Source organism: Hydractinia symbiolongicarpus, chromosome 8 (genome assembly GCF_029227915.1).
Source record: "Hydractinia symbiolongicarpus strain clone_291-10 chromosome 8, HSymV2.1, whole genome shotgun sequence".
Taxonomy (NCBI): Eukaryota; Metazoa; Cnidaria; class Hydrozoa; order Anthoathecata; family Hydractiniidae; genus Hydractinia; species Hydractinia symbiolongicarpus.
Window position 1 is genome coordinate 5,501,449 of NC_079882.1, and position 10,857 is coordinate 5,512,305.

At 33.5% G+C, this 10,857-nt stretch overlaps 1 protein-coding gene across 1 annotated transcript; it reads left to right on the forward strand.

Moving 5' to 3' along the window:
* Positions 1-20: 20 nt before the first annotated feature.
* LOC130653930 (dolichyl-diphosphooligosaccharide--protein glycosyltransferase subunit 1-like) lies at positions 21-6,708 on the forward strand. The gene is made up of 7 exons (XM_057456425.1): positions 21-427; positions 2,631-2,689; positions 3,870-4,317; positions 4,907-5,401; positions 5,503-5,622; positions 5,702-5,947; positions 6,302-6,708. The coding sequence occupies exons 1-7, from the start codon at positions 188-190 to the stop codon at positions 6,482-6,484; spliced, it is 1,791 nt and encodes a 596-aa protein (XP_057312408.1). The 5' UTR covers positions 21-187; the 3' UTR covers positions 6,485-6,708.
* The last annotated feature ends 4,149 nt before the right edge of the window (positions 6,709-10,857 follow it).

Below are 10,857 nucleotides of genomic sequence, written 5' to 3' on the forward strand. Positions count from 1 at the left end.
TAATAACGTCTGACCACATTTGTATCCAGGGGTAGGTAAACAAGTCAAAAAATTGAATGATAGAGGTAAACTTAGTACACGTAGATGCTCCACGACGTCCATCATCCACTGGCGGTCATTTGTGTGTCTCCCACCGTCCAAATTTATCTGGATTAATCATACGTTAAATGGACATTTAGGACTAGTTATGGGAAAACTTAATACTAACATGATTTGGTTTATTTTTGGAGCTGTTATTTTGTATCAGCCTTTTTTAAATGCAGAGCTAATACTCACGAAAGTAGACAGAACCATCGATCTAACTTCTCAGTTAACAAAAATTACTAGTCAAATTTCTATTGAGAACAAAGGAGGTTCGCCAATACGCGACTTTGTGTTAGCTATTGAAGAGGAAGTTGCATCGCATATCTCATTTTTAGATGTTTCAGTAAGAATTTTATATTTTGTTATCAAACATTTGTCATTGTCAAATTAGAAATCCTGTGGATGCAGATCCCCCAAAAACTAGGGATGTTAAGGTTTAGCTTTTGATGACACTTCAGCTTCTTGATTTGTTTAGTTCAGATCAACTAAAGTATCTTCGTAGATTGAATGTATACTGCCCTAATAACGAGGGTGCCGGACACGCCGCAAAATCCACGGGGCTTTCAGACGACTTTCGGCGTTTAAAAAAAAACTCAAAATTTCGCTGGAGAAAACCGAATCAACATTGTTTTTAAACATTTATTGTCAAATATAATTCATTCTTTTAATGTTGAGCAGTGGTAGTGAAAGACCTCTGAAAAAACTGTTTTTTTACATCATTTATTCCATAAATAGCTGTAATAGAATCCCACAAATAATAAACTAGGAGTACAAAGATAAAATAGCACCTTCTTTACATTTATTATATATTTTTCTTATTTGAACATTCCCTGACCACTAAAACCTAGATGGCAAGAATTGCTGGATCACACCATCCCTGGTTGTAGGTTGTAATAGGTGGACGTAACGAATATCTAGTGTTGAGTCATTTTTTGAGCCCTGAAAATAAAGTTGGTTAGTCAGTTAGCAAATAAAAACAAATTTTTATTTAAAACTATCAAGCCACCAATTAGGTATACCATTGAATACGATTGAAAGCTATAATAACTAAATGATTTGTCATACATTACAAATCATGTATAACTCATGTTTAACTTTAAATTGCTATAATGTTTTTACCCCACCAGAAATCAGAAAACTAATTCGCGAAAAATGAAACTTGTATTATATTTTTATATATTTTGCATAATTGACAAGTAAAAATTATTGTTGCTTTTATTGCATATGTGTTTTTATCTAAACACACACAAAATACCTTCCCTTTATAGCTAAGGCTTAGCCACTTTTCGTTTTTCATTTCTTCTTGCCATGAAAAGTCATATTATTAATCATATAGTGTGTAAAACAAATCATGTGAACTTAATAATATAGTGTATTATAGCCTTAATATACTTGAATGCAGTATCATCACCATAATCAGGATAAAAATTAAAATTCTTTGTTTAAATTTTTAACAGTCTTATCAAGCAGTTCCATACTTGTTTTGTTTTGCTTGATAAAATGATGAAAATATGGACCACTGCCCTAAAACTATTTCTTATTTTATGTGCAGGGGGAGCAGGGTTGCAACTAATAATAAGTTCAATAAAAAGAGCAAAATAAAGTAAAAACAGAAACTTTTAACTGGCGACAGCACACTTCAGTTGTTAATTAAGTCTACCATTTTACATTTTGCCACAGGATCAGTACATCCTCTTCCCTCCCTAAATGTCAAAACAATAACGAAAAAGGGACTGGCATAACTTTAAAAAAATGGAATTTTATGTTGGTGGTCAAATACATGCAGTTGGTGGAACCAAAGCTATTTCTCTTGCCCATTAGACAAACAATTTCAAAAAATCATGTTTTTTTGTTGTTGCTGTTTTTGTTGTTGTTGCTGTTTTTTAATTGTATGTAATCAGGGTTCCCACGCCTTCAAAAAATCCTTAAAAAATAAAATCCTTTCTAAAATCCTAAAATTTCCTGATTTTTTGCAAATACTCTAAAAGATCTAAATTTTTTAGAGAACAAATATTTATGAAACTCTACTTGTATAATGGATTTTCTGGTGGAATATAAATCCCAAATATATATATTCTGCATCAGTTATCCTAAATCAAATTCTCCTATAATCTAAATTTTTGTATGTCTTTTCCCTTCTTATCAAAAAAATCTCCTAAAAAAAAGCTAAAATCCTCCAAATATCCTAAAAAAGGCTACTTGCAAATGAGTGGAACCCTGATAATTCTATTTGAGACCTGAAACAAAGTTATTTCCATCAAAACATACTGCAAAAGTATGTTCTTGTGAAAAAGCATTGAAATGATTATTTGTAAAAGTATTTCTCTTTATCTTTATTATAAAACCTGTATACATCTGTCTATCACGCAAAATGGTAGCTTAGCTGTGCAAGTAGCAAGACACACATCATGCCGTATAAAAAGGACGGGCGAACCCGTGCATTTTTCCACAGGCTAATAACTAGTTCTGCTAATTATTTTACTTTTTTAAAAAAAATGTTATAAGCAGAATAAATTGTTAAGAAAATTTTACTTTTTTAACTTCAGGAAAAGCAAGACAATGAAGCAAAATTGCCTTTCACTGCAACTACTGTGGGTGGACAAAGGTAGTTTGGAATTGTATTTCATTTCTTGTTTAATGATGAACCTTGGTATTTCTCTTTTAGGTATACAAACCAAGTTCACCTTTAAGGTTACTTGCTCAAAATCAATCCAACCCTTTTGAGATTTTTGCTTTTACATTATTTTTTCAGACCATAAACCCTACAGTACAGTCCGAATGTAATCTACCGCGTACACGCTAATATCACATCTTTGCGTGGAGAAAGGCAGTCGTTTGTTTGGGGTTATAATTAAATCCCTTAAGGGTTTTCCAAGTTTATATTTGCGTGTTAAAAAACAATGCAGTCGCGAAGAAATATCGGAGCAATTATATTTCTTGTAATAGCAAGATGCATTGTGTAAATGTATTGATAAGCTATTCCCTTAAGTATTAGCGTGAAGTAATTAAGTAATAAAAATCTTTTGCTAAGTTTTATAATACATTGCGCGAGAATGTATTGTTGATTTAATTACTTAAAAAGATACCAGCGCGTTTAATTTAAGAAACATACGAGAAGCATTGTTCACAACCATTAATTGCTTTTCGTTTATGAACTTTTAAAATGGGTTCCTAAAAAACATTTCTGTCACCGCTTTACGTTTATAAACTTTTAAAATGCGATCTAAAAAAACATTTCTATCGTCGCTTTTCGCTTATAAACTTTTATAATGCGATCTAAAAAACACTTTTTATCGACGCTTTTTGTTTTTAAACTTTTAAATTGCGACTTAAAAAAGCATTTCTATCGCCGCTTTTCGTTTATAAACTTTTAAAATGCAATCTAAAAAAACGCTTAATTGCTGCAAAGAGTTCACGCAAATAGATTGCTAAAATTAATCTTGCAACCTATTGTGATTAAACAATCGATCACGTGGGGTCATTGTTTATTAGCATGGCATTTATTTTCGTAAAAGAACAAAAGCTATCGCAATGTCATTGTTCTGTGTAACTATTCATGCAAGTTTCGTGTCCACGGTAGATTACATTCAGACTGTACTGTACCTGTTATGGTACCCTTCTCCTCGCACTGAGTTACTTTTCTAACATGTCATTTCTATCCAACCACCCTCTTCTTTTTTTCAAGTAGACACCCAAATTAAAAATAAATGTTTAACTTAAAGAGTAAATGCATCTGCTCATATATACTTTGTATTTTTTTATTTTTGCAACATATTTAATTTTAGTGGGAAATTTTTCAAAGTTTCATTACCATCGTCACTTGCACAAGACCAAGCAATAAGTGTAACTGTTGAAGCTGTGTTTAGCCATGCACTTACACCTTTCCCAGAAAAAATTGGACAGTCAGATAAGCAGTTAGTGTTATTCAAGTGTAATACAGTCCTTTATTCACCATATGAAGTCAAGGAACAAAAAACCACAGTAAAGCTCCCATCTTCGACAATTGAAAGTTATACTCGTCTAAAGCCATCTAGCTCTAGTGATAACACCATTACCTATGGACCTTACAAGGATTCTAAGCCATTCCGAACACACCTGATGAAAATCCATTTTGAGAACAACTCACCCTTTCTTACTGTCAATGAGATGACCAGATGGATCGAGCTTTCACATTGGGGTAATATTGCAGTTGAAGAGACGTATCATGTTTCACATGAAGGAGCAAAACTAAAGGTGTGTAGAATTGCCTAATGTGTGGTAGATAGGCAGGCTACCAAAATTTGAGGATAACAATTGTTTCGTTACCCCATTGCTACCCTAACTTTTACAAAGCGTGAATGATTTGTCGTTAGCAAAAGGTATTAATATTTCATGAATAAATTTTACGATTTACTTAACAGTGATTTTTTACACAAATAATAGAAGATTCTCATCAAAGGACTACATTTGTGTTAATAATAGTAATTGAGATAATTTAACATGACGAAAATACTGTACCCTAAAGACGAGTTTGCTACTATACCTTTGTCATAATGGAGAATCCAACATTTATGTAATATAAGTAAAGAATTTTTTGAATACGTATTTATTTACATTCAGTATTTTCAGTAATTGTTACCCTATTTGAAGATCGTCCCCTATTACTCTGGTGATGAAACAAGGAAAACGAAAAAATTGTTCATGGTTACCCATTGAAAAATTTTGTTGAAAGAAGTTCCATTTCCTTTGAATAATAACATTTTAGGACCTGGGGTGTGAAAGATCTTAAATGATTTATTGGATGTAGAACCTTTTATTTCATTATGTACTCCTTTTTCTTTAGGGTCATTTTTCGAGATATGATTACCAGCGAACACCCACCCACGCTGCTATAAAGTCATTCAAAACTGTTCTACCTGCAGCTGCAAAAGATGTCTACTATCGTGATGAGATTGGCAATATTTCAACCAGCAACATGCTTACACAAGATGATGCTGTCGAACTCGAACTGCGACCAAGATTTCCTTTGTTTGGTGGTTGGCAAACAAGATACTACATGGGATATAATGTTCCTGCCTATCAGTACTTGTACAGCAAGGGTGAAAAGTACATTTTGAAAATGAGATTAGTTGATCATGTTTTTGATGATTTTGTGATAGACAACCTCAAGGTGAAAATTGTTTTGCCAGAAGGTGCAAGCAACATCAAATTAAAGCTACCCTACCACGTTACTGAGGGCAAAAGAGAAGTCCACAAGACCTATTTGGATACTGCAGGACGTCCAGTTGTCGTGTTGAACAAAGAAAATGTTGTTGAAAGTCATATTCAAGACTTCGAGGTTGCTTACTGTTTTATTATTTTTATTGTTGTTGTTGTGCCCGTGAAATTTTTGGCCGTGTTCGTAATAAGTTAAAATATTAATTTTTTTTTTTCGTTAAGGTTCATTACACATTCCAGAAGATTCAGTTATTACAAGAACCCATGTTGTGCGTTGCAGCCTTCTATATTCTCTTCATAACTGTCATTTTTATCGTTCGATTAGATTTTTCCATTACTAAGGTATGTAAAGATCAACTTTTGTTTCTTTATATCATTTTTTGTTGTTACCCTCAAATTTATTACTGGCAATCAACTTTAGGATGCTGCTAAAGAGTCTCGTATGAAGATTGCTAGCTTTGTAGAAGAGTTATTGGGCGCTTGTGATCGTCGCACAGGCTTGTACGCCACAATGGACGCAGCTATTGATAAATTTAAGCAGGCTCGTGATCAGACAGCTTTTGCCGCCGCACAGAAGAAATCTGCACATGACTACAACACCGTCACTCACACCATCAATGACTTGTGTTCGTCTTTGATCAAAGAAGATTCCGAAGCAGGAGAAAAGGTACTTTATTTTCGTCTTCGCTGAACTCTCCAACCCGGAAATTCAATATAATGTGAACGATTGCTTTGCACAGAGTTGTTCCACCAACAGCGTGTTTGTATGAGGTTATTTAACTAACGTCATGCATGGGTATGTGTGATCGGAATTTAATTTTTTGGGCTACATGGCACTTGTTAGTGTTTTGTCTAATTTGTATATTTAACGCCCGATAACTGCGAATTTCCCGAACAATAATTTTATTTTTTTGTCAAGAAACTTCCATTCGTAGGGTCAGTAGAATGAACATCAGGGTTACTCTTTTAGTAAACTGAATTTTTTATTTGATTTTAATCTGCATTTTTATGTTTTTTTTAGTTGGCAGAGTTACAGAAGAAAGAACACGAGCGCAAAGTTATACTGGACCAGCTTGTCACGTTAGCTACAAAAGTGGTTGCTGGTAAACTTGGGCGTCAACAATACATGGAGAGCGAGGAAACGGCTCAAAACAAGCGAGAAAAGTTGGGAGAAGAAATCGATGCTTTGTTAGCGTCTCTGTAAGCTTTTACCGCAACTGAATAGACTCAATTTGAAATTTTTTAGAATTCTTTTCACAAATTTAGATGTCATTTTTTGAGTGAAGAAGAATTACCTATATTTACTTTCCGTTCCGATCTACGTGCAAGCGAATAATAAGTTAGAGCTTGAAACCGAAAAGGTGTTGGTTTATAACTAATTTTTGTATGCTTTTTTCAGATGGTTAGTAATACATAGACATTCTTTAAGTTGATGTTTTCTCTCACTATGCCGCTTTACGATAAGTGTTTAAGCCGCATCTGTGCTCACCTAAACTCATCTTCTGGCACAGATTGAAAATAATAATCCCGCATGCGAAATAAGTGTAATTTTTATCGATTCTACCGTATCTTCGTTCTCGGGGCATAAGTAGCATCTTACAACATGTCCAAAATTTATTTGTGCGTTTTTACGCATCATACTTCTGTGACATTTGTAAAAACTTAATGAATTTATCTCGTTCTAAATTATACCAAATTTCGATGTTTTGGAAAAATAATTCCACCTCCAGTAAACCCGCCCTTGGTTGAAACGCTAATCTCGCTGCAGGAATATTTGAGTAAATCAGTAGACGATCATCGTTGTTGACAACTACAATGATGCTGATTTTCGCGAGCAGATATTTTTGCGGACGTTTGTGAAAAAGGTGTTAGTGAAAAATGAATACCTTAAAAAGTAATTAAAATTGGCACATCGTCTGAAATTGAAAATGCAACTTTCCAGCGTGCAGATAGCTTAGAGGGGAGTTATCAAGGGGAGAACGGACTTATTCAGGGGCGCATTTTCCTAGTTGAGAGCTTTTGGAGTCCATTATTCATGCGGAATTGGGTAAATTATTCATGCAGAATTAGGTGGAAGATACCTAAACTATTTCGTGAGAAATATACGTGGAAGAGAAATTTTTCAGGAGAAATTCTCTTGTCCCCTTAATCAAGACAGTGCAATAAATATAATTAACAATTTAAATCATCAAGTACTGAATTTTTAAAATTGTGTTGGAATACGTACAGTCTGAAAATACATATTCACGTGTGTGTTTGTAATTTACCTCGACCCTAGGACTTGTTAGTCTTTTTATATTTACATTTGACCTCCTTTAAATTTTCATATCGTCCTGATGATGGCAATAAAAAGACGAAAAATTCTTTGAAAGAGGCTGCAAAAAATGTTAATAACTCAGATGTCAAAATTTTTGACAATCGAGTCCAAATTTCAGGGGTGGTTTTTTGAAGAAGTCAGCAATTTAGTTCTAACATTTCTAACCAACAAACAAATGAAGTTACACATTTTTGATTCCGTTATTGCTTATTCTTTCAGAAAAATAGTTCACTCAACCCCTCTTAAAAACCCTGCATATTTCCGATAGGAAAAAATTTAGACAACAAATTTTTCGGTGGTGAAAAATTGCCTATTTTAACTTTATATGGTTTTCTGTAATATTATGGCGTCGGCCAATGCGTCATAAAAGCTCTTAAAAATATTTTCGTAACCCAAATCTCCAAACAAAGGTATCTCCATATAAATTAGCAATTTTAACCATGCTAACTTCAAAAATAAATTTTACCAAAAACTGAGGGGTTACCAGCCCTGCAAAAATAGAACATTGATGTGTTTCGTGTTTTATTGTGTTAAGTGCTTTCTGAACTCTTTCTTTGTAACACATAATTTAATTTTTTTATTTCATGCATATGAACACAATATAAATATTAACTGACACAATTTGCACAACGTTAAAAAACTAAGAAGAACTAGGTAAATACTTGGTTATCGAGGCGTATCAAGAACTTTCGTAAAATACTTGATTATCGAGTCGTATCGAGAACTTTCGATGAATTTATATTCTTTATTCTAATATTCTGTTATTGTTTTTGCAGTTAGTATTATTTTCATGTATTTCGACTAAACAGCACAAATAAGTCAACAAGTAACATAATTATAAGTAAAATGAGCTATCGCAAAGAGCGTATCGTGTATTATCGATATTCTGTTAAGAGGAACATTTAAAATAGTCGCCTGTTAACGCCTGACGCGTTATTTCCGATTCATCAATTAAAAAGCAGATATCACAAAAGTTGGCATTATCGCAATCTTCTTCGCTTGTTTCTCAGTTATCAACTTTTCCATTCTCGCATTTCATACATTTACAAATATTTGTGCATGAGACCGCTTTTCAATCATTGCACGTTTTTGACATTTACTTTTACATCCTTAGCTGATTCATTCCTTCCGCATATCTATAGCACAATCCGTAACCATCCAATCTATAGAAACTTTACTTTGGTCAAGTTTTAGTTTTTAGTCACGATTTCTTAAATAGGGTCTATTGATACTAAAAGACACGGACATTTTTAAATATAAACCTGTAAGCTGGCGCGTTTTTTATGTTTTTGTAGCGCACGGAATGCCGGTAGTAGTATTTCTCGAGCTTCGTTACAACGTTTTTGCACTTTTTCGTATAATGAGCATACGAACTCTTCAACTGTTAAAGCATCAAAATATTCGCTATTGTTCATGTCTAGTAGATTATACTATGACAACATGCAAAACGAGAAGTCTATTGTGAAAAAAGGTTGATATCAAGCATCAAGTAGGGATACTGAACTATTTAAGCTTGATGCAACACTCAATTGGAAATCGTCGTTGAGTAATTAAAATTTATGATAAAGTAGAGAAAAGAAGGGACAAAGTTATTCTTATACACTCCCTCAATACCTTTTCTGTGAATAATCAAATGATTTTTAGCTCCCACGAGTTAAACGAATATAAGTTCGATCGAATACATCTAATTTGAGTGCGCGAATTTAAAATAAGCGAATTTAGATCTTCTAAAAATAAGCACTACGCGAGTTTGTCCAGTGAAAAGCATTTAGATATATTTTATGTTGTCTGTGTTTCTTTATTTGACTAACTGGAATAAAATAAACAGACACCCTGGCACAATGCATTTCCAGCTCCTCCTATCACAGCTGTTCTTCCAGAGTGTGGCCTTAACGGCTCAGAGGCCACAAGAATCTGAAGAAGAGGTTGAAAAGCTCTCTGAGATAAACCAAGTTACTTCATGCGGCAATGATGTGAGCAACAAATATCAATACTCCTCTTACTGGCTTTGTATGAAAGAAATGATATCCAAGCTGATAAACGATAACCTAATTGGAGAATATCAGGTGGAATGCTTTATCTTTTAAAAGCGTACCTTGAAGCAAAAAAGACATACCTAATTTTGCGCTAAATTAAGAAGAAACTGTAGACAGAAAGGTATACATAGTATACCTCTAAAATCATTTAATTAATCTAATTTGTATGAAATCCAAACAAAATACCTTCTTTGAGGCCATATTGCGCTCGTTAGTAAATTTGTTTTGTGTTTGATTGGAGTGAATTGCACGCGAAAAACTGGAAAAAAGCATTATAAATTTTTTCCTGATATATTTTAAAAAAAGAGAGTAATTTTTTTTCTTTACAAATACAGGAAATATATCCGTATTTGATTATAATTGTTATAACCACTTTCGATCATAGTAGTCGCTTGTTGACAAAATATCTTTGTTATTTTGCATTTCTCTCAACTAAATAGGCTTTTTCTATACGCAAAAATTTTTTTAGTATGACAATGTTACTATAGTTTGACTTCAAATTAATGAAGCCATTGCAATATATTTAAAAAATACTCAACATCGGTGCCGTTTCTCGGTTGACGGACCAGATATTATATATTTCAGGGGACATAAATGGACGGCTCGGTTTGTATACCAAAAAGCCGCCGGTGCTATCATAATATAATTTCGTATAAGCCTTTAAAAAAATATTGCCTTCTTGCACTGTAAGGTTCAAGTCAGTGACACTAAAGTTCTTTAACCACGTATACAAAGCAGACATGATCTGAGCAGTAAAAAGTTCAACCTTGCTTTGATAAGCCCCCTCACTAAACTTTTTGCTAACTTAACGTTTCTCGGATGCATGATCACGTGCGTGTAAAAAAAAACGACTACACCCTCGACTCATTCCACCAAAACATGAAAGAAACAAGAGGAGTGTTTTTGATGACATGGTGTTTTTTAATTCATCCAGGACAGTTACATGTTGTTTCTATTTAGCAGCTCTTAATCTTGATTTTACTGCAGATCTTTTTTGTCTCCACAATGTGTTTCTTATTTATCACATTTTCTGTTATATCTTTGGTAAATGTTTTGAAGTTTTGGTATTCAACATCTGAGATTTTTTGATGAAATGATGATACCTTAACCACGTAGTTTCGCCGAAAATGAAAACAGCAATCGTTCTGTATCATTGAAGATGTATCCCTGCAGAAGTACTTTGATAAAACTGTTTATGGCTTCGTCAAGTGGTTTAAGTAAAGC

Bases quoted from the DNA above. Each gene is read 5' to 3' on its own strand.
- LOC130653930 (XM_057456425.1), top strand. From the start codon at position 188: ATGGGAAAACTTAATACTAACATGATTTGGTTTATTTTTGGAGCTGTT. The intron at 5,402-5,502 runs GTTGCTTACTGT...TTTTTCGTTAAG, and splicing joins GTCATATTCAAGACTTCGAG to GTTCATTACACATTCCAGAA. The intron at 5,623-5,701 runs GTATGTAAAGAT...AATCAACTTTAG, and splicing joins TAGATTTTTCCATTACTAAG to GATGCTGCTAAAGAGTCTCG.